Raw genomic sequence first — 24,815 nt, forward strand, 5'->3', positions numbered from 1 at the left:
AAAGGTGCTACAAAGGGTTAATTTAAAGAATGCTCCATAAAGAACCATTATTTGTTCAAGTGATATGGGAGTGTGTAGAAACCTTTTAGGTTCAAAAATCCATCACTCAATCTTAAGGTTCTTCTCCCATTCAGACATATGAGCAAAAATGGTTCTTTATAGAATCAAAAGTAGTTCTTTTATGGGATCATTCAAAAATGTTTTTTTCCTCTCTCTCTTTTTAAATAAACAAAAAAATCAAACACATTTGTAGCAATTTAAATATAATTACTCTGCTGGCAGCACTCCACTGTGCTGTGCTTAAAATCACACTTAAAAATCACCGTTTTATTTCCTGTTTGTCAGTTTTCTCACAATTATAGGCGTCATGGACCTCTGTGCTGAATTCTGTCAACACCACCAGTGTGTGAGTCCAATAATTCAGTGTAAAACCAGGTTGTAAATATAGAGAGATAAAGTAAAGTACAGAGAAACTAAAGCATAGAGAACTGCAGGGTAAAATGTGTTAAAAATGGGAGGCGGGCTGTAAGATCTTGAAGGTGAAAATTGAACTGGACCCAAACCCAACACGAATTTGAGAAAAAAAAAAAATACATCCCAGCTGAATCTGCCCGAACATGACGTGAGCAGCCAGGTCCTGACGGGGATTAATATTTCAAACTTCAGTGATGGCTTTAGATATATCAGCTAAATATGTTACCCCACCAGCCTGGCCTCAAAGGGAATAAGTACTCTGTGGATGCACATGTTATTTTCTAACCCTAACCCTATACCTAACTCAAAGATGCTGATAGTTTTATGTGCCAGAATTTTCCTTTGTAATATTCCTGTGTAATGTTCTCCCACCTAGGAATAGATTCTAGGAACTAGGCTGTATCTAAGGTCTTCATACCTAGTTCTGCTGTCATGCTCCAATTGCTCACACAGTCCGCTGTGTAGGGATTTTCAGCATTTTTACCAAAATCAAACTTTATCAGACAGCTTGTCTATTTATTAAACACTACAGCAGTGATCCCCACATCCTGCTAACATTACTCTGACAATAATGTTTAACAACTCAACAACAGTTTACATTTTCAGCTATAAACACACACCCGTTGTGCACACACAAATAATACTTTCCACACGGCAAAGCATGAAATGAAAAAGGATGCTCTAAATTAGAAGGGGGAGAAAAGAGTGCAGTTGAAGACATGTACCATCGAGAAAAATGAAGGAAGGAAAGAGACTGAAAGTGGGAGAAGAAAAAGACAGTTCTAGAAAGAAAGAAGGAAAGAAGAATGCATGTGGGAAAATAGCTAGAGAGAAAGAAGAGAAATTAATATTTTTCCTCTGTCAATGTAATGTCTTGTAATGTGAAGTTATTTGTCATTGTACAATGAAATGTGTCTCCTGCATTTAACCCATCTGTGGAAGTGAACACACACACTAGTGCACTAGGGGCAGTGAACACACACCCAAAGCGGCAGGCAGCCATCCCCAGCACCCGGGGAGCAGTTGTGGGTTCAGTGCCTCAGCCGTGGATTGAGGGAGGACTGTGCTGTTCCGTCACTCCCACCGCCCCCAATTTTCTTGCTGGTCGTGGGAATCGAACCTTTCAGTCCTAAGCCCTCTACTCTAACCATAAGGCCATGGTTCCCCAAGATAAAGCTAAGGTTCTTTTCTGAGAGTAGTGTGAAAAAATGACAGCGTGAGTGATAGTGAGAACTAATTAACCATAACTTTATTAATTTATTAATCATCAGACTGATCTCATAAAAGCTCTTATGGCAAAATCCATAAGAGATCCACACAGAAATGCCCTAGCATGTGGTGTATAGCTATCCCATGAGAGTAGTTGCTGTTACCGTGGCTAAAATGGGCAGAAACATTTTATTAATGCTCTTGATTTCAGAAGCACCCTTGTCTGTAGCGAGATAGTGAGCAGTCTGAAATGCCAGTCTGACCTGGCACAGCTAATCTACAAGAAGAATCACACAATCAACAAACACTATAATCAATACTAAAATAAAAACAAACATAATAGTGTTGGATCCTATCAGAGGCTGCATGTGTAGACAGCTCACTCCCTCTGAGACACTGTGACAGTATGAGGATGTAGGGCTTAAATTTAGACACACAGCACATCTCATATCTTTGGGAAACAGGCTGTTTAACACGCACTGACAGTAAGAAGCAGGTGGGTTCCATCAGCACATAGACCAGCTACTCCCTTCAAACACCCACTCCCTGTTTCACATCATTCCTGTCCACAACGGATATCTTTAACCTGTCCTCTGTATTTGCAGGAAGTAAAGTGGCTAAATCGATTTGTAAAATAGAGTTCACTACACTTAATTCAAATGCTGAATATAAAGTGCTTACATGGATTCAAATATGGCAGTTGTACATGTTACACCATGTAGTTACATTTGTGAATTAACAACCAAAATGTATTTTGTTTTATCATAAGATATGGACTACCTCTTTATTTCCCTTCTTCTGAATTAATGAAGTAACCATGACAAGGACACTTAATTTGATGGACACTAGTAAGGCGAATGTTCGCCTCTGGTCACAAGCTTTGTTTATTAGTGGCGTCACCGTCTGCCTAATTGACCAGGGTGACATTTCTGTGCCCCCCCCCCCCCCCCCCCATTGTCCATTTCTCCGTCAACAGATCCCTGACATTTAGTGCTTGGAGTGGACGTTGGGCACTGTTGTAGCATGGCCGAGAAAACAGTTTGAACCCCACAAAGAAAGCATGATGGTGCAGGCTGTTGCTCTTCTTCAAGATATCAATAAAGGCAGATGCTTCATGAGTTTTGAAAGGTGTGGAGAAGCATCAGATTTAACAAAGTAACAGTGGCTGAATGGAAAAGACCAGGCAATTATGCACCTGCATCTGTTTCACCATTTCTTTGTCTTTCTGTGTGTGTGTGTGTGTGTGTGTGTGTGTGTGTGTGTGTGTGTGTTAGTGTGTGTGTGTGTGAGAGAGAGAGAGAGAGAGAGAGAGGGAGAGAGAGAGAGCAAAAATATATAGAGAAAAATAAGGGAAAGATGAGAGTAAGAAACAAGAGAAGAACAAAATTAGAAAAAGAGAAGAAAAAGCAAGATACTAGTAAAAACTGGGACAGGGAAGAGAAAGAAAGAGAATTTAGAGAAGAAGAGATGTAAAAGAATGGTAAATACATATAAACGAGCAAAACAGGAGATCAGTGAAACAGAAAAAGAAAAAGTGATAGAAGAAAGACAGAAATGAGAGAAAAATGTCATTGAATAAAATAGTGAAGAAAGAGAGAGAGAAAATGGGCAGTAGTGAAGAATCAGAGAAACGGCTTATAATACAGATATATCACATTATTGGGACACCTATAGGCTTTTATATGGAGTTGGTCCACTTTTCTGGGAAATATTTCTCAGAGATTGTGTGTCTCTGGAAATTTCTGTCCATTCATCCAGAAGAAAATGTATTTGTGAGGTTACATACTGATTGATGGCTCACATCCTGTTCTAGTTCATTCCAATGGTGCAGTCAGTCAAGTTCTTCCAAACCAAACACATCCAACCATGTCTTTATAGACCTTGCTTTGTGCACTGGGGCATCGTCATGATGGAACAGAAAAGGACCCTTTCCAAACTGTTCAATGTTGGTTAACACCTGAAAAATTACTCATAACATTACGCTATCTCCATCATTTGGGACAGTGCAGTCCAGGCATTCACCAAAACCAGACTTGTCCATTAGAGTGCCAGATAAAGAAGTTTGATTTATCTCTCCACAGAACATGCCTTTGCTACAAGGCGGTCCAGTAGTGTTGTTCACTACACTTACATGCAGTTGCTTGGCCATGGAAACCCAGGCCATTATACCACTCATAAGTGATTATAGAATATCTACAGGCTTTCTGTAATATAGGCATCCTATTACAGTACCATGCTCAAATGCAGTAAGCTATTTATAATGAACCATTCTTACACAGATGTACATAAAGGCAGACAACATGTCTAGGGACTTGCTTTTATATACCTGAGGCAATGGGCCTTAACAAAACACACACACACACATTATATATATATATATATATATATATATATATATATATACACAGAGAGAGAGAGAGAGAGAGAGAGAGAGAGAGAGAGAGAGAGAGAGAAATAGATCCTATTAAACACATTGGCCTTTATCATGTCTCCTCCATCCTCTCTATCGCCTCATATATGTCTCAGTGGGGGACGGAGATACAAACTTACTCAATTATGACATAAATGTCTCCTCTGACAGGTCGTTATCTCGTCACACATCAGCTCTCTCTCTCTCTCCTTCTCTGTTTCTCTCCCTCTTTCCCCATTCCCCCAGAGGAGCGGTTTACAGCCCCCCACCTCACACCTCCTCAGGAGATCTGTCTCCTTCCTCAGGCTTCAGTACGTCTCATGGAAAAATGGTCTCATCAGCAGAGCATGGCACGATTAAGATCAGTGAGCCCTCCCCCATCCACACCCTCTCTCCCTCCCCTCTTCTTCTTCCTCCTCCAGTCTCTCCTTCAACTACACCCATCTTTCTCTGCAGTGCACAAGCAGAGGTGGACAGATGGCTGGCAATATGCTCACCGAGAAGATATTTCATTTAACAATCACACCCGGCTTGGTCCTGGCAGCTCTGTGTGTATCTGTCGTGGTTATATCTGCTCTGGATTATTATTATTTATTGAACAAGGCGGTCTAATACCAAGAAAATCACACTCACCACTGCCCCCACAGGACCATTTCATAATGTAACACTATGTGGTTAATTCTTTAATCCAGTTAAATCCAGTCTTAGTGTGCTGAAGCATACACTGATTAGCCATAATATTAAAACCACCAGTCTAATACAGTGCAGATACTCCTCGTGTGATGGACTCACAAAACCGCAGAAAGTGTCCTGCATTATCTGGCACCAAGACATGAGCAGCAAATCCTTTAAGTCTTGTAAGTTGCAAGGTGGGGCTTACATGGATCAGACTAGTTCTGCCAGTACATCCCACCCAGGCTTGATCGAATGGAGATCTGAGAAAATATTTGGAAGCCAACTCAAAACCTTAAACGCTTTGTCATGTTCCACAAAACATCCATAAACCATTGCTGCAGTACAGCATTATAACAAGAAATAATGAATGGTCTGCAAAAAACTGTTATGAATATCAGTGCTACTTATTTCATCATAAACTAAGTTCTCCAAAAATTACTAAAATTAAAAATAAATGAAAACAAATTATAAATTCTGGGTGAATGTTTCAAAGGAGAAAAAACGTGTTGCTTCTCACTTGGTGGAGTATAGAATTGGGCCTATGTTTAAGACCAAGGATTACTATGTTTTTTCTCACTGGCTAAACATCTGAAATATGTATGTACATCAGTGAACAAATTTTATTTTTGTGCACATTGTACAAAGCCATGGGATGGTGTCGAATTTGTACTCTTTCATCCTGAGAAAAGGCTGATGACTGTTGTGTCATTTTCTGTCCCAGAAAGCATTTTCTTTGTAGGTCTTTTAACCATTGCAGATCAATTTGCACAAATAAGGATTCATTAAACAATGATCACCAAAAACTCCAGGACTTCATGTGAGAAGTTTTCTTCTATTATCAACTCTGATATCAGTTTGTATTTGTTTGTTCTGGGTTTTTTCCCTTCTTTTATTTTAGCGTTCAAAACCACCATTTGAACTGTTGAGCCCTATTTGTGGGTGTGAATGTGTCATTGCGTCATTTGCATTAAAATTCCTGTGAATTTGCCACTACAGAGTGCCAGCTGTGGGCTTGTTAATCACCTGAGGATTCGTAACAGCTAGTTTATTCTGAGTCTCATTGTCAACACTATTTACAGCCCACAACACCATTCTTTACTCACATGCATGCACACAACCAGAATGATCACAGGAACAGCTACCTTGTATCTACACTCTTTGACCATTGCATCAGCTCCACTGACCACACAAGAGCACTTTGAAGTTCAGTACAGACTGTTGTCCATCTATTTTTCGTCATACTTTCTTATGCCCATTTTACCCTGCTCATCAATAGACAGAACCCCCAACGGGACCATCACAGAGCATGTATGATTTGCGTGGTTGGGCATTCTCAGCGCAGCAGTGACACTGATGTAGTGATGTGTTATGGTGCTTTTCCACTTCATGGAACCTACACGACTCTACTCAACTCCGATCTGCTCTTTTGCTTTTCCACTGGCTGAATCTGGTACCTGTGCCCTGGAACCAGGTACATGTTCAGTCACTGCTCATGCCAAGTTCCAACCGTGCCTGGTAGGTACTAAATCATGAGGTGTAAACCCTGCAGAGCACTGATTGGCCAGAGAGACATGTCAATCACCATGAAATGCAGAGCTCACAACCTTGTCTCATGTAAAATCTCTAAAGTTACAGCAGCTTTCACCTTTATTTATTTATATTTTTAATCGGACACACAACCACCGATGGCAGACGGAACATTTCCAGCAAAAGCCGAATGTGCAACAAGTAAAATTGATCTGTGAGGACTGGGGTGCAGAGCTGTGTTCAGTCCAAAAAACAAAAACAACATTTGACTACAGCATGAGTAAACAGAGTCTTAATTTACTGCCGTTGTTGTGGTTTTCAAAGCCCATGATTCCTGTTAGAGATGGGGTTTTGTGACGTCACTGGCTCCATTTCATGGAAAAGCTATGCCAGTGGAAAAGCAACAAGCTTTAAGCAAGCTGAGTCGAGCTGGACCCATGCAGTGTAAAAGTACCCTGTGTGTGTGTGTTGTGCTGATACGAGTGGATTAGGCACAGCAGTGCTGCTGGAGGTTTTAAACACTGTGTCCACTCACTGTCCACTTTGTTAGACACACCTATCCTGTCGGTCCACCAGATGTAAAATCAGAGACAGTAGCTCATCTGTTGCTGCAGTTTGAGTTGGTCATACTCTAGTCCAGGGGTCATGAATAGGACACTGTCCTTTCCCCGACCTGGACCTGTAACCGAACTAATAAGAGCTTTTTCATTTTGACCAGAGTGTTTGTTTTAAATCATGTGACTCATTACGGTTCTGGTTTAGCGGTCCAGGAAACTACCAGACTAACCGTTTCTGCATATCACACGTTAGCTAACGTATAACACGTTAACTCAGCTTATCAGATCTGTGCATTATGATGAGCACTGTGACTCGAATGAGTGACACACACACAGGACAGGTCTCCAGACACTGCTGTCCTGGGGTCAACAAAAATCCCAAGGGACATGATAAAAGCACTTTTGGGATGACAGTGTTGTGTGAAGTAAAACCAGAAACATTAAAAATAAGGGGATGATTGCTGGTTGAAATTTTCATAACACTGAACATGGATTCTGTTTACGAATAAACTCCCGTCTTTCAGCATAAAGAGCCAATCAGATTGCTGGTTATGGAAAAGCAGTCAAGTCACATGCAACTACAAGACAAGTCATTAGAGACTTCAGTAAATATATATATATATATATATATATATATATATATATATATATATATATATATATATATATATATATATATATTTAAATCATTGTTTTATTTGGGGAGGCATGGTGGTGCAGCAGGTAGCATCACAGTCACAAAGTTCCAGGGTCCTGGGGTTTTGGGTATGAGCCCTGCTCCAGGTGACTGTCTGTGATGAGTTTTGTGTGTTCTTACCATGTCTGTGTTCCTGCATTGAGCCCTGTGATTTCTCTAACTGGGCCTTATTGAATTTTACTTAATTACTCCTACTCTAGTCCATCAGTGGAAACAGGACACTGTTTTGGTTGGTGGACTATTCTTAGTCCAGCAGTGACACTGATCTAACAGTACCACCATGTCAATGTCACTGCAGTGGTAGTGGTTCTGACCAATAAAGAACTGGGTGAAATATGCATGTATGTGTGTGGGTATGTGTGTGTGTGTGTGTGTGTGATGACTGGGAAGCCCAAACCCATTATTAATAATGCAGCATAGTGTCAAGATTAGAGAGAACTTCTGAAACCCAGCCTAGATGCCATCTTATGGTTTATTCACACCTCCATGCTGCAGCATTTACACCAAATCAGTGCTGACCTGACTCAGTATTAAACTCAAAGGACAGAAGGCCTTGGTTTCTTTCACAGCAGCCTGAGGAGGCTGGAGTTTGGATTTTCTAGCTGATGGGAACATTTTTGTGCATTCAAAAGGAGAGATTACCAGAAAAAAGTGCAATTTGTTGCTTTCAAAGCACAGAAGCAAATAACACAAAGTTAGAAAGCTCGTCCCAGTGTGAACTTGCCAGCAATGTAAATCTCTGACAAGATCAGAATGTACCAAACAGTACTTTCATTCTTCAGGCGCCTGCACTTCAAAGCCCTTACCTTGAGATTTGGCTTATCACCACTGTCATATCAAAACAGTTTTCACACCACTTGAAAATGTCAACTGCCCTTTTTGACTGAGCGAGCACAGCAAGATGAACAGATCAATAGAAATTGCCTAAAATTACTAGAAAGGATCATTTTGTTTTGTAAATGTACATTAATGGGTTTTCCCTGCCTACTGTAAGAATAGTTTCTGCGAACTAAGGTCTCTTCAGGAGAGAGATAGTGTAATCAACTGAAGTCATCCTTGTCTCAGTTCTTCAGCTTTACTTTTAAATGGTGGAATGAAATGCCAATCTTCAGAAAACAGCAGCATATTGCACAGTCCTGTGTGCACAGATACACAATCTGTACCACTATGCATTACAGTACAGTGAGTAAATTCACATACTTTAAGGAGAAGCCATTGTTTATAGGTTGTTCCCCCTGTGTCTGTCTGGGTTTCCTCCAGGTGCTCTGGTTTCCTACCATTATCCAAAAAACAACAACAACAACAAAAGCTTGTAAGTGGACAGGTGTCCACAGGGGTGTCTGAAATTGTCCACATGTGTATGTGAATTGTCCACAGGTGTGAGGCCCTGTGATTGGTGTCCACAGTGGCTTCCTTATAGGCTCCAGACCCACTACGATACTGAATGGGATGAAGAGGTCGCAGAAGAGAATGATATGGCATATTCTGGAGCAGCTGCACATCTTGCTCAGTGCCTAGTGTCAGCTAGAGGGATATAACACTCACATGTACTGCGCTGTGGAGCAGTGGAACTGTGTTTTCTATAAGTTTGGCAGGAGCTGATGTGGCTGTTATGAAAACTCTTCCTCCACTTACTGTAGCCAAAGGAGACAGACTCCCTCCTGATATACCTTTCATTACAGAAGAAATGGTGGATGAGGCGTATAAAATGCATACAATGAGAGAAGTGTCATGAGTAGGACAGCAGTGTCGCTAATTTCAGGATGTGCTTTGGAGGGTTTTTCCAGGCAGTTGTTTTTCAGGGAGCTTTCTGCAGCTGCTTATTTTTCTTAGTGTGGACGGGTTAAAATACTTCCTTCCAGTATTTGTATTCACTGCAGTCGTCCTGGAAATCTTCTGCATTTTGAAGACAAACAGGCCATTACTGTTCTTGTCAAAGACGGCAGACGATTTCTATTGTCAGTTTCTCATTTTCCTGGTGCAGGTTTGCAGAAATCAAAATAGAAATCGTTGCTTTAGCCTGGGAATGTGTTAAAAAGGAGGCTCTCCATGGACTTACAGAGAATATGGGTATGTTTACTGGTGAAAAAAAAAAAGAGAAACCCTCTTTCGTGTTTAAGGCACCCTGTCGCTGCCTGCAGGCAAAGTGCTCACTGGAGAATTGCAAAAAATAAAAAAAAATAATAATAAATAAAAAAAATTCTTCCTGCTGCTGCTTTTCTCACAGAGGCTGCTACAGGTTAATGAGCAGGTAGGTGGACACATCCCTGGAGGGGCCCACACTTTCCTAATGGAACCGTTGGCACCGGAGGGCCAAAAGTTTCAAAGCGCTGTAATTAAAGAGTAAAGCCACCTACCCCTCACCCCACTTCTGGTGTGATCCACCCACCCCTCTTCCCACCACATGGCTGATCCTTATCCTTCTGGAAGACATTAGCCATGTATCGTTATCTAATGCTTGGCCCAAACCTGCTCTTGGAAGAGATTGTGTCTTTAGGCTGATAAGCTGCAGCAGGTGAGGGATATTGCTGGAGCTGCTGATGAGGAATGTGCGGGACTCGTGCTGTCTCAATCCACTGTTGGCTGAAGCCGTGGTTTGGGAAAATGGGTTGGTAATCCACCAATTTGTCTCAGCGATCCCTCTCTGGTTCAGGCATAAACCGCAAATGAATTTTTGCCTCTCAAAAGCTTCAATTCGGCTCCTGACAAAAGCCGGAGACGCTGGGGCCTAAGAGACGAGGACTGGGAAGACTGCAAAGGCTGCTTCACAAAGGTGTAAGACCCAGAAAGTGCTCTTAAGAAGGGAGAAAAGCAAGAGGAGAAAGCTCAGGCAGAGAATCTATTAAAATATAATATGTGAGAGGAAATGGAAAATGCCGTCTGTGTCTTTCATTAGTCGGTGCTAAGTGTGACTTTGATGAGGCCGTGGAGATGAAAGAAGCCGCACACTAGCAGCCAACCGCTGGGCTCCTGGAGCTGCCTGCTGTCACACCTGAGTTATCGCTCCTCGTCATTACTCTCTGTCAGCTCCAACATGGCCGCCTAATTACAACGCTGGAGCGTGAGGTGACAGTGAGCCTCAAACTTCAGAACATGCCTTCAGCAGGGAAACATAAGCTTTGTTTAACCCTGTGATACTGCCCACAGCAAAGCCATCAGCGCTCTGGGAGAGGTCAACTCTGCACATCTGGGCTTTATTGATCACTCTAGCTGTTTGGCTGTGTAAGTAAGTGCCATTTATCAATATTTAGGCATCATTTTTTTATCATCCTATAAATAATTAATTAAATAAATAAAAGAATAAATATGTAGGCATGTGAGAAACTGGTATTAAAGGGCTATTTATCTTAGCAGTAAAAGTTTATTTGCTAAACCCCCCCCCCCCCCCAAAAAAAAAAAAAAAGAATAAAAAAAATGATTACAGCCGTTATTACAGTGTGTAGTGATGATTCAGTGAATATGATGATTTAACCCTTTTCAAATCTCTCCTCGTGGTGGTATTACCCATATTATCTCTCCTCCAGTATTATCTGAGGATATCATCCAATCCCTAGTTTTACCCATTATTAAATACTTCATTGTGTTAAATCAATATATATATATATATATTGTAATTATATAAAATTGTATACAAGCACCACACCTATTATGAAGATTATTTATGATATTATATTATTATTTTAAACAACACTAAATCTTGGCTGCCTAGTATATATATATACTGCTATCCTAAGAAAACATGCACAGGTATCTCCAAAATAGTAACTTTACAGGAGAAGAAAAAAACCTTCTAAACATTCACTGGAAGTCAATGTAATAACATTTTATTCCAGGTAATTCTAGAGCATTTCTCTTCTGGTGCATACATCATAAACTTTTCACACATTGTGAGACAGCTGCTGTGTTCAAATGAAAAATCCACAGAAATGAGCCTACATAGTTTTATTTGAGTGATGATACAGTAAAATCCCACTCCTGTAACACTGTTAGGAAGTGACCAGGCATGTTTACAGCAAATGAAATCACAGTTGTATTTTTGCCAGTGTGCCACTTTATTGAGTGTATTAAAAGTTTGCTATATCCTATTCACCCACACTCACACTCTGTAGCTTCTCAGCTTTTAATATAACAACTATAGTTACACACTCTACAATAGAAATATTTGGCTTTCTAACATCTGAGTAAATAAATGATAAGCACTTTGCACTCTTCCATTATCAGTTAATGGTGTGAGGGTACAAGAAAACAGGTGGTCATTTGAGGCATATTACAAGGACTATTTGTACTGATATAATTTAATCTGCTACAGCATGTTCAGTACACTAACATCCTGATATCAGTATTCCTGTTGTGCACTTAACAGATAACACTGTTTTCCATTTACAGCATGTGCATACACAAGACTTTCCTCTAAATGGTCGGGACATTAATGGTACTGTGGGTCCATATTTAGAGAGCTCTAATGACTGTTTATGAGGTATTCACATGTTGTCAGTTGTGGGCCTTGGGTTGGGCAAATTAATTAGCATATCTATGGTAATTGTGGGTTGAGGGTTTGAACGTTAATGCTCCTGAGTGAGTGCACTACGAGGGGAAAGAAAAGGGAGCGACGCTGGAGCTTCGTGCGACCGGGAGTGCTGATTGTTACTAATTTGTTTCTACTCTGAGATGAATGTAAAAATGGCCTCTCTCTGGCTGGGTCACCTGACAAACAAGATGCGCTGGCTCTGATTGCTTCCTCCCTCATGTGGCCACCCCGAGCAGCCACTGATGTCTTAATGAATTTAGCGCCATTATGGAGTTTAATCTCATCTAGCCCTGCAAAACGTGCCCGGCACACATGGCTCCCTGCCTGGCAACCGAGAGCCAGCTCTGCAGCCAAACACACTGCAACGAGATTAGAAGGCTGTGAAATTATAAGACAACGTTTTTCTGCAGTATGTCACTGTCAATTTGTTTAGCCAGCAGAATAAGAAAAGAAAGCCCATTAGCGCTCCATGGGGCCATTCCTCAAATACTATTTTGCCCAAACACTTATGGCCTATTCACTATGTGCCAGCCCTATACCACTGAGACTATTTACACTCCAGGGCAATGATGTCCTCTAGCAGTCCAGTGGGATTCATACGCCATAATCCGGACTATAAACGCATGCTAAATCCTTTTATATTTATTCAGACTTCCATCAGTGTGTCTATGGAAGTGGCACAAGGCCCTGGCAGACCGAGAGGCTTCCATAACCCTGAAATTGGCTGAGACACACGAGCCTACAAAGACCAGCAAGTAATGCGCGATGATGGTGGTGCACTTCGCCATGCGAGCGTGAATGGCTTGTTTTGGCCAGGGCCTGCCAGCGAGGGAGGGCTAATAGATTGATAAGATTGCTCTTTAAATGATTGCAGAAACAGCATGAAATTCTGAGTATGAATTGTTCATGACACACCGTTCGATAATGCACGAGCAAGCTACAGAAGCCAGGCAGCCCCAGAGCGCTCTACTGGCAGAAACACACCAAGCATGCTGAGATACTGAGAGAGGACTGGAGCTGGAGCTAGTGCTGGAGACACAGATACAGGACATCTGTTTTGCCTCATCCTCTCAATCGCTCCTTTCAGACTCTGTTATCATGTTCCTTGACTCCATTTGATGTTCTACTCCCGCTGCTACTGCTTTTACACTCCCGCTCTTTTCCAATCCATCTTAGAATCACTCTCCTGTTCTCTCTCCATTCCTAGATTTCTGCTCCCCAGTTCCATTGTTTTTTCCTCAGAGAATTCCTGTCCTCTGAGCACTGTATCTTCACCATACACCAACAACAGTGTGAGGCATGGAGGACTACGCTTATAGTCAGGCTTCTATCTTTTTGGAAGGTTTCACAATAGACAATGGAACATCTAAACCAAAACACATTTTTGGCTACAATATTATCCCAAATTATTATTTGTTTATTATTATAAACTAAAGTGGATGAGTGTCTATCTGTTGGTCTATATAAAAGGAGGAGTTAATTTATCAAGAGGTTGTTATTGTGTGCATTAGCTACAGTATCTATAGGTTAAAGTAGACGAGTGTGTCTCTAATAATGTATGTGAGGGCAGTTGTTGAATCAGTAGTTTGTTATTCAGGATTAGTTTCCCCCACTCTTTTTGATTGTCAGAAAAGCTCAGGCCAGTCTTCTGATCTGTGTCGTCTACCTTACCTCCCTCTTCTTCTCAATCACCTGTCTGAGTCAAGATTAATGTGTTTGTGTGTCTGACATGAAAGAGCCATCTGCTGAGGTCTTAACACTGGCGACTGGACTCTCTCTGTCGGAGTGTGCCCCCAAACCTCTCCCTACACATCTGCTAACACACCAAACCACTTCACACTACCAAACCTGATTGCTCCTATAGAAAACCACATTAGCCAGAGTATCCCTGCTTCCCCTAGGGTTGGACAGGTTGAGTGAGCATGGTGTTACACGGCCAAGTCAGAGTCTGGACCAGACAGAGCAGGCCCACTGGCCGTTGCATGACCACTCACCCTGCATTCTGCCCTCAGGCTTTAGTGATGGAGAGAGATAGTGAGTGGGAGGGGTAAGAGAGTAAGTGAGACAGAAACAGAGGGCAAAGGGGAATAGAGAGTAAATGAGGGAAGAAAGGAGAGCAAGTGAGAGAGAGACAGCCTGACAGAAAGAGGGAGAGTGAGAGGAAGCGTAAAAGAGATCACACACACACACACACACACACACACACACACACACACACACACATATATATATATATATATATATATATATATATATGTGTGTGTGTGTGTGTGTGTGTGTGTGTGTAGATCAGACACAGCAGAGCTGCTTTTAAAGCCCTCAGTGTCACTGCTGGACTGAGAATAGTCCACCAACCAAAAAGTATACAGCCAGCAGTATCTTGTGTCTACTGATGAAGGACTAGAGAATGATCATCACACAAACTGTGCAGCAACAGATCCCATCAGCTACGGTCTCTGACTTAGAGGACCGGACGGTACAATTCTCATGATTTCACTTAATACAAAATAAGTGGAGCAAATCTGAATAGCTTGTTTTATCGCATGTTTTCTAACAAATAAATAAATAACTGGGTGCCTAGTCCTTTTTCAGAGTTTGTGGATTGGGAGGCTCCAGAACCCCAATTTTCTTTTTGTAGGTTAAAGACTTAAAAAAGGAGTTTGTACGTTTTGTAAATTTAAAGACAAAGTCAAAAATGGTATTTTGTGTAAAACAGACTCCTTCTGATGACTCTATCTGGTCTGGTCTGGAGTGGCCTGGAAGCTGCATATAAAGTTTTATACTAATGAATTTACAGCTTTTTTTTTTACTGACAAATATCAACAGATCAAAATCTAGTGTGAACACTATGGGAGATTCTTACTGTGCCACCAAGTAACTCCTCCTATAAAAAGAAAGGAAAGTTGTTGGTGCGTAGACCTAAAGGCCTGTTCTGTCATGTGCGAGTTCTCCCAACTTTGATACCTGCATGCTCCTTACTGAGAAGTGATCAAGCATGTGGTCACTTCTGAATTACCAGTGGAATCGTTGGATTGGCCACTCAAAAGTGTCCAGAAGTGGGTGTGTTCCTGTCTTGCACCCAGTGTTTCTGGGTGGGCTCCAGACTAACCTTAGCCCTTAACTAGATAATCATTCATTCATTGTCTTTAACCGCTAATCCAGTTCAGGGGCATGGTGGGTCTGGATCCTACCTGGAATCACAGGGCGCAAGGCGGGAACACACCCTGGAGGGGGCGCCAGTCCTTCACAGGACAACTCACACCTATGGACACTTGAGTTGCTAATCCACCTGCCAACATGTTTTTGGACTGTGGGAGGAAACCAAAGCACCAGGAGGAAACCCACGTGGACACCGGGAAAACACACCAAAGTCCTCACAGACAGTCACCAGGAGCATGACTTGAATCCACAACATCCAGGTCCCTGGAGCTGTGTGGCTGCAACTCTACCCGCTGCACCACCGTGCCGTCCACTAGATAATCAGTTACAGACAATGAATTAATTAGTGCACTACCTTCCACTGGTGGCACTGTTTCACTAAATACACTCAAACTGTTATGTACCCAAAGAAGTTCTGTTTATGATTATATTAGGATTAGGATTAGTTACATTAAACACGAAATGCTGCCATTGCGCAGTTATATTGATGGTGATAGATCAAAAACAATGCTTTTAGAACTTAGATTTAGGTTTATGTTTAGTAATTATAGTTACGTTTATGTGATATTTTCTAATGCTGGGTAGCCAGTGATTTAAAAATATATTTAGTACACATTAGTAGGAATCCTGGGAATGTTTTTTTAGTGAAATATGTACAAATTCAGCCTGAGATCAAGGCACAGTAGAGCACTGTGTTGCATCACTCTAGAGCACATTTTTGGTATCATTTTCTTGGGATTGTTTTATTGAAGGGCTGCTTAGGACCTTATGTTTAAAGAAGGCAAATTGGATTTAAAATGCAGCACAAATAAGCTGTTCTAACAACTCAAAAATAAAACATTTCACATGAAGCTGAATGTGATTTTTGAAAAGAAAAAAATGTTGATTGAGAGTGATTTTGTGGAGTGCTGAATTGTTTACTTGGTAATGACTGGATGATTGAATTGAAGAGTTAGATATTAGACAGTAGTTATTTATATCCATAGTAATTCCTCCAGATTAACTCCTGATGAATAAACCTAGAGTGCACAGGGCTAATGGAACGTGGCTGTTTGTGCTGTGTAAGTGTTTGTGCTCCAGTCTGTGGCTGAACAGAAGTGAAAAGGGCCGCATTCATTGCTGCTCCTCTCAGTGAGTGCTTTACTGTCAGCCGACTGAACAACAGTAATTACTGTAATGTAAGACAGATAACGTTAGACAGCTAACGTTTTACATCTGCTCTGACTTCGATTCTCATTAACAGTGATTTTTTATTAACATTTCTTTCTAGGAACTGGGGCAAACTCTGCAAAAACCTCAACACAAAATCAGTAGCGTGACGCAGACAAAGATGAGAATTTGTATTTTGACAAGCGTTCTGCAAATAAGGTATTTGTGGAGTCAGGGGGGAGGCTGAAAATGTCAGTCTTGTATATTAGAGAGGGAGAAAGCCTGAGGGAACAGCAGCCAGGCTTCAGTGTGGCAGAACTGAGGGAATCCGTCCAGGGCTGTATGAGACCAGAATAAAAGAGGAGAGAGCGAGAAAAGCTGAAGCTGCTGGTGTTTTCCACATTGGAGACACAGACACACACACACACACACACACACGTGTATGCGCATACACAAATCGGCCACAAGATTTAAACAACAGACTGGTGAAATGAAAATATTATCTCATTAAAATGGCACCTGTCAAGGGGAGGGATATATTCAGCAACAAGTGAATAGCCATTTCCTACAGTTTATATGTTGGAAGCTGTGTTGGACATCTTTAAAATGGCAGATCTTATGAGGTTTTTATCGTACCAAAATTGGTCCAAGGAAGGATAATCATTGAACCGGCTAAAAGGCTGATTGATGTGTGAGGGCAGCATGGGCGCATAGCCCATGCTGTGTGCCCATGCTGCCCCCACACATCATATTGTGGGTCAACTCTGCCCTCTTAAAGTTCTTAAAAAAAACCTTTCACCCATATGGAACATTTACATTGTGCGAATGTTCCTTAAACTTAAAGAAAATGGTTGCCCTGCTTGAATATCTTATTCCAAAAGGATTCTTACTGAACTATTCACTGGAAGGCACTTTAGGAACCCAAAAGGGCTTCTTCCATGGCGTTGCTTCATATTTATTCTTAAGAAAGTTCAAAATATTTTGGATGTGCTCTGTGAAAAAGGATTTAAATTCATGTACAAAGAAGTGAACATCTATTGTGTTCTTCCAAGAATTGAAAACAATTATTACAGCTTGGCTGCAATGAAAATATAATAAAGTCTTAAGGAAGGATATGCTGTCGATGTTATCTTTTGTCCACACACTCTTAACAATGACAGTTCCTAATGGCATGGATTGGACATGTGTCTGTAGAAAACACCTTGCGATGATATACAACTTTGATTTTATGCACAGATTCTGTAAACTTAGGCACAGCTTTAAATCTCATTTACAAAAAGAATTAAAAAATAAAAGTTCTCTGAAAACATCCACGCAGCTCCAGGTCCTTGACTGGGAGGAGCTCCAGGGTCCCAGGTTTGTGGGTTTAATCCCCCCTTGGATCACTGTCTGTGAGGAGTTTGATGTGTTCTCTTTGTGTCTGCATGGGTTTCATCCGGGTGCTCCAGTTTCTTCCCACAGTCCAAACATATATGTTAATAGGTTGATTGACTGTGAGAAATTGTTCACATAGAGGTTAATGAGTGAGAGTTTGAGTGACTGGATGAGTGTGTTATGCCTGTTGGTGCCTTGCACCAATGTTTCTGAGCTGTTAAACAGAGACCAGATGGCCAAAATCATATGCTGTTTTTATAAACTAAAAATAAAAATTCCACAGTGCTAGAGCTAACAAATTCCATCTAGTGTAATTTAGTCTAAACCTATTTCTATTAAAACATGTATTTCCAACACTGAGAATAACTGAAGTACATTTTACAAAAGACAGACTCTTTTCTTGGCAACGTGATGCTTTTTGAGTCTCTTCTGTGTTTGACTACTACTTAAAACAACGAACAACCCCCACTCACACCTCTCCAGAGCCCGGTCACTCACTCTCACGCGACTCTGAGCTTTCTGAATTCTGGAAGAGAGAACAGCATACTAATGGAGGGCTGTCAGGGAAATCCTTCACTCAAATCAAAGTCCTCTCACCTCCACAGATTCCTCTTCTACACTCCTACCTCCTTCATCTTTCAAAAGTAGCCAGAGCCTTTTGGCTGTGCCTAATAAAGCGGGTGTTTAACATGCTGATCACAGTGATCAAGCACTCACGTCCCGAATCAATGGCATAATGACTGTCATGCTATAAATTTATTCCGGAATTTCATCATTCTGTTAAGATCAAAGAGTACAGTGGCTGCCAGATCCTTGAAAACTTCACAACTTTTTTGTCCTAATGCAGAGACACTGTGTCTCCATAGTCCTTCATCACAGGTCCAGTTTGCTGAATGTTTTAACAGCTTTTACCTCCTTTAATTAAAACAAGGGTCACCTGGCGATGTTAATGGACATTAGCAGATGGCCCAGGATCCTGTGATCAGTCTAAATGAGTCCTGACACCACCAACAGCTGGAAGAGGAAACCCTCTGGCAATGAAACGAACCTGAGTTTGTTAATTGTGTATAGCAGTCTCAGAATGTAGGAGGGTAGTACAATTCTCTGTAGATACTCTGTAGATTTATCCCAGGCTAAATTCAGATGATTTTATTGAACTTCTCCTCCCTTTATGGATATTATATATACCCCTGCAATGCAATGGTTCCCAATTCATTTCAGTTACATTTTATTTATAGAGTCAAGGGAGAAAGCTGAAGTGACATTAGCAAGGAAAAAGCTCCATCAGACCATGAGGAGGAAACCCTGAGCAAAACCAAGACCCAAAAGTGGAACGCATCTTCCTCTGGTTAACACCGGAGCAAAACAAACAATGTGTAGATAGTGGCTGAGAGCTGTGTTAATAAAAACATTCTGAAGCAAGGGTGAACAGTTGTAAATAATGCTCTGTCTCAATTGTGAGTCTGTTGCAGGGGGCTCCATGAGATGAGCATGTTCTGGGGGAACGTGTTGGTCTCAGTTAGAGCTGGAATGATGGGTAGATCCTGCTTGGACATTTTTTCCTCAGCATCAGGTCAGATTGGATGGACTGTTGTTCTTGTCAGCAGAGATCCACAGATAGGTCTGGATATTTGTCCATGATCCCCTAAATCTGTACATTTTATATGATGGGAATCTAACTGTCAAAAGCTTAAAGGGAACATCTACGATTGTGGGTAAACTCTGTTCTCAGGTTTGATTATGTTCAGAAGCTCCACATCATTTAAAGCGGATCAGTATGTTTAAGAGGAAAAAAAGACTGTTCTTTGTACATAGCTGAGGTTTAACTTGTCTGTTTACTTTAATGCAGTTAGCACTCTCCCAAATTTAGAGTTCCATGTACACCACAAAAAAGTCAATTACCCACCCAATGAACCAACAACAGAACAATATCCTCATCTCGTGTCAGGCTTTTTAATGTTCTGAGGAATGTTCATGGTGTAAAACCCTCCAAAATGTTGTTTTACTGTCATGAGCAGAGAGAGAAACCTAGCATCCCAGACTGAGCCCCCTTTTTTAACCAATTAACAGACACTGGCTCTTCGTAAACACATTAGACTGTTCTGAGGAAACAACAAGATTGAAGAGCTAGCAAACAGTGAGGAAACAAACTCAGAATTTTATAAAAAGTGCTTTTTGATTAAAATTATGAATGTCACAACTAAATAATCTGTCTTCAGGGAACCCCAGATAGTCACAACAAAAAGGATTAAGGATGACTGTGGACAATCATCTTTTTGATAAATTGATAGAACTTTAAATATAAGTATAGAGAACCTTTACAACTCTAGACAAGGTGTAAAGGTTCTATACAAACGGACCTGGTAATTTTGTGGTCTTTGATGCACAGGGGACATTCAGCCACCACTTTGGGTTTAGGGTTAAGTTTAGAGGCAGGTATAAGTCTGGCTGGTCTTGTTATCATACATTTCTTTGTATGACCAGGCTCAACACATGTACCTGTGATTTGTGTCATTATGGTTCAGTTTAATGAAATGTTTAACCAAGTTTCCTCTCTTTGTGTTTGCAGTTAAACCGACGGTGATTGACGTAGATATCTTCGTAAACAGCATTGGGCCTGTGTCTTCAATAAATATGGTGAGTGAAAAAGATTTGGATGTTTTGCACTGGATTCTGCACACAGAATGTCTTTTAACATGTGTCCTTTAAACAAAAAATGCTCTTTCATAACCACATTTAACTGCTTTTGTGGCCAAATCTTAAGTGTACCCCAGTTGGAGTGGAGGCTGTGTTTTTGTGAATAATTGAAAGTGGAGCTAGTGGCAAGCTGTGCCTCCGAAGTTCAAACCCGAGCTTCCAGAGCCATTCCCCAGAGGCCCAGAGAATTTGACCTCAAGGAAAATGGAAAAGAGTCAAACAGAAATGGAGTGATAAAGTAACTGCATTTTGAGGGTAGTGGTTGTTGATAAGATTGCATGATTAAAATACACAATCACAAATAATCCTTTCTGAAAAAAGAACATCTGAAAGAGGCTTTGCTTTGATCAATTTGTTTCTCCAGTTTGAGTTTGGTGGGGTCAGTGTGATTATTGGCTGCTTAGGTGATTAATGGCACATCTGCCAATGCATTTAGAGCTTCCATCCAACATTAAACATCCATCCATCCATCCATCCATTATCTGTAACCGCTTATCCAATTTAGGGTCGCGGGGGGTCCAGAGCCTACCTGGAATCATCGGGCGCAAGGCGGGAACACACCCTGGAGGGGACGCCAGTCCTTCACAGGGCAACACAGACACACACACATTCACTCACACCTACGGACACTTTCAAGTCGCCAATCCACCTGCAACGTGTGTTTTTGGACTGTGGGAGGAAACCGGAGCACCCGGAGGAAACCCACGCGGACACGGGGAGAACACACCAACTCCTCACAGACAGTCACCCGGAGCAGGAATCGAACCCACAACCTCCAGGCCCCTGGAGCTGTGTGACTTGCGACACTACCTGCTGCGCCACCGTGCCGCCCCAACATTAAACAGATAATGAGAAATGGGTGACAGAGTGACTGAGTCTACACTCGACAGATCTCGTGAAATATTACATAGGACTACTGTAATTCTAAAAGTAGGATCCACCAACAAAGGTTACTCTTATATTTGGAATAAATTAAGGTTTATCTATTAATATAGTTTTACTAGGGTTTAAAACCTAGTTTTAAAGTAATCAAGGTAATTACACTACCATATTACACTTGGCTCTCGTTTAACAGTAAACCTAGATAAAGACTGTATCTCAATCTTGAATTACACACATATACTATACAGTACTGCTATGTACTTTGTACTAACCTTAAAAGTGTGAGTTTGGAGGGTCCAAGTACACAAAATGTTAACATACAACATCATTTCTTATTAACAGGACGTGAAGAACTGCTGCTATGATACCGCATGCCATACTAAGCTGCAACATTTTTCAAGTCTGAAACTCAAATATCTCCCTCCACACTGTGTAGTATAGTGGAGTGTAGATCCTAAAACCACAGTTTCTGCACTAAAATACTGCATTGTGAAGTTTCAACTTTGACACATAAAAAATGCTCCATACTACCTACTAAATCACTATTTAAAATTAATATTAAATGTATTTAATTTGGGGTGCAGATTAAGATGAATGTGTGTAAACTTGTAAACTTAGAGCAAAATCCATCACAGTGGACAATCTAAATGAATAGAAGCTCATTATCACTGCATCATGTTACCCAGTGTGGAAAAATTATTGCAGTCCACCAAACATTTTAACATCCAAAATCACTATAATGGTAGCAGTTCATAATGATGCTGTAGCACTTCTGTACTGTGGTCATAAGTGTTTGTACTGAGCTCATGTATTGTGTGTCTTGATTGGGTGCACATAGCTACTGAGGGGAATTGGCAATGACAAATTTGGGAGAACAAACCAGGTTTAGGAAAAAAAAAAAGCCATTCCAGAGTAATTTCTGGGTTTATTCACTCTATTTCCCTTCTTTCTCCAGCATTCATTTTTACAAACAAAAGAGCGTTAAAAGTGTCAAAAACAAAACAAAACCTGGGGCACAGTAGGTACAAACATCCTGAAAAGCTGCCATGCATTGAACGAAGACATGTCAAACTGGCCACACAGTTCTGGCAGCACTCAATGGGGAAACATGGGCACAAACCCAGAGCGCTAAAGCAGAGGAAGGAGATGATACTGTACACAGCGCTTTGTTTTTCCCTGTCACTGCTCAGTGCTTGAACATTATCTCCCTAATTGCCATTATCTCATAATACACTGGTGACACTTTAAAGCTCATCTCCCAGACAATGAGAACATGTCCTAAAATACATATTTATTCCAGGACAGACAGTGACTGACAGCTACTCTGGTTTCAAAAGATATTACTACACAATCTCTTCCTTAACAATGTTAATTCTGAGAACAACTGCTATAATACTCCATTCTATGACACTACAGCGATATTGAGGGTCCATTGCACTACAGAGATACAGAGGGTCCATTACACTACAGAGATACAGAGGGTCCATTACACTACAGAGATACAGAGGGTCCATTACACTACAGAGATGCAGAGGGTCCATTATACTACAGAGATACAGAGGGTTCATTACACTACAGAGATACAGAGAGTCCATTACGTCACATTGTTACAGAGGGTCCATTACACTACAGTATTACAGAGGGTCCATTACACTACAGTGATACAGAGGGTCCATTACACTACAGAGATACAGAGGGTCCATTACACTACAGAGATACAGAGGGTCCATTACACTACAGAGATGCAGAGGGTCCATTATACTACAGAGATACAGAGGGTCCATTACACTACAGAGATACAGAGGGTCCATTACGCCACATTGTTACAGAGGGTCCATTACACTACAGTTTTACAGAGGGTCCATTACACTATAGAGATATAGAGGGTCCATTACGCTAGTGTTACAGAGGGTCCATTACACTACAGAGATACAGAGGGTCCATTACGCTACAGAGATACAGAGGGTCCATTACACTGCAGTGTTACAGAGGGTCCATTACACTGTAGAGATATAGAGGGTCCATTACGCTACAGTGTTAAAGAGGGTCCATTAAACTATAGAGATATAGAGGGTCCATACGCTACAGTGTTACAGAGGGTCCATTACACTACAGTGTTACAGAGGGTCCATTACACTACAGTGTTACAGAGGGTCCATTACACTACAGAGATTCAGAGGGTCCATTACACTACAGTGTTACAGAGGGTCCATTACACTATAGATATATAGAGGGTCCATTACACTACAGTGTTACAGAGGGTCCATTACACTATAGATATATAGAGGGTCCATTACACTACAGTGTTACAGAGGGTCCATTACACTATAGAGATATAGAGGGTCCATTACGCTACAGTGTTACAGAGGGTCCATTACACTATAAAGATATAGAGGGTCCACTACGCTATAGTGTTACAGAGAGTCCATTACACTATACAGATATAGAGGGTCCATTACACTACAGTGTTACAGAGGGTCCATTACGCTACAGAGATTCAGAGGGTCCATTACACTACAGTGTTACAGAGGGTCCATTACACTATAGATATATAGAGGGTCCATTACACTACAGTGTTACAGAGGGTCCATTACACTATAGATATATAGAGGGTCCATTACACTACAGTGTTACAGAGGGTCCATTACACTATAGAGATATAGAGGGTCCATTACGCTACAGTGTTACAGAGGGTCCATTACACTATAGAGATATAGAGGGTCCATTACACTACAGTGTTACAGAGGGTCCACTACGCTATAGTGTTACAGAGGGTCCATTACACTATAGAGATATAGAGGGTCCATTACACTACAGTGTTACAGAGGGTCCATTACACTATAGAGATATAGAGGGTCCATTACACTACAGTGTTACAGAGGGTCCATTACACTATAGAGATATAGAGGGTCCATTACACTACAGTGTTACAGAGGGTCCATTACACTATAAAGATATAGAGGGTCCACTACGCTATAGTGTTACAGAGGGTCCATTACACTATAAAGATATAGAGGGTCCACTACGCTATAGTGTTACAGAGAGTCCATTACACTATACAGATATAGAGGGTCCATTACACTACAGTGTTACAGAGGGTCCATTACGCTACAGAGATTCAGAGGGTCCATTACACTACAGTGTTACAGAGGGTCCATTACACTATAGATATATAGAGGGTCCATTACACTACAGTGTTACAGAGGGTCCATTACACTATAGATATATAGAGGGTCCATTACACTACAGTGTTACAGAGGGTCCATTACACTATACAGATATAGAGGGTCCATTACACTACAGTGTTACAGAGGGTCCATTACGCTACAGAGATTCAGAGGGTCCATTACACTACAGTGTTACAGAGGGTCCATTACACTATAGATATATAGAGGGTCCATTACACTACAGTGTTACAGAGGGTCCATTACACTATAGATATATAGAGGGTCCATTACACTACAGTGTTACAGAGGG

General features: G+C 41.2%; 1 protein-coding gene across 1 annotated transcript in view; it reads left to right on the forward strand.

Annotated features, from left to right (window-relative positions):
• LOC136691657 (gamma-aminobutyric acid receptor subunit gamma-3) overlaps positions 1-24,815 on the forward strand; it is a 146,032-nt gene that overhangs the window by 23,037 nt on the left and 98,180 nt on the right. The window contains exon 3 of the mRNA XM_066664330.1: positions 20,329-20,396. Coding sequence (XP_066520427.1) covers positions 20,329-20,396 — 68 coding nt within the window. The remainder of the gene's footprint in view (positions 1-20,328; positions 20,397-24,815) is intronic.

This window comes from Hoplias malabaricus, chromosome 3 (genome assembly GCF_029633855.1).
Source record: "Hoplias malabaricus isolate fHopMal1 chromosome 3, fHopMal1.hap1, whole genome shotgun sequence".
NCBI lineage: Eukaryota > Metazoa > Chordata > Actinopteri > Characiformes > Erythrinidae > Hoplias > Hoplias malabaricus.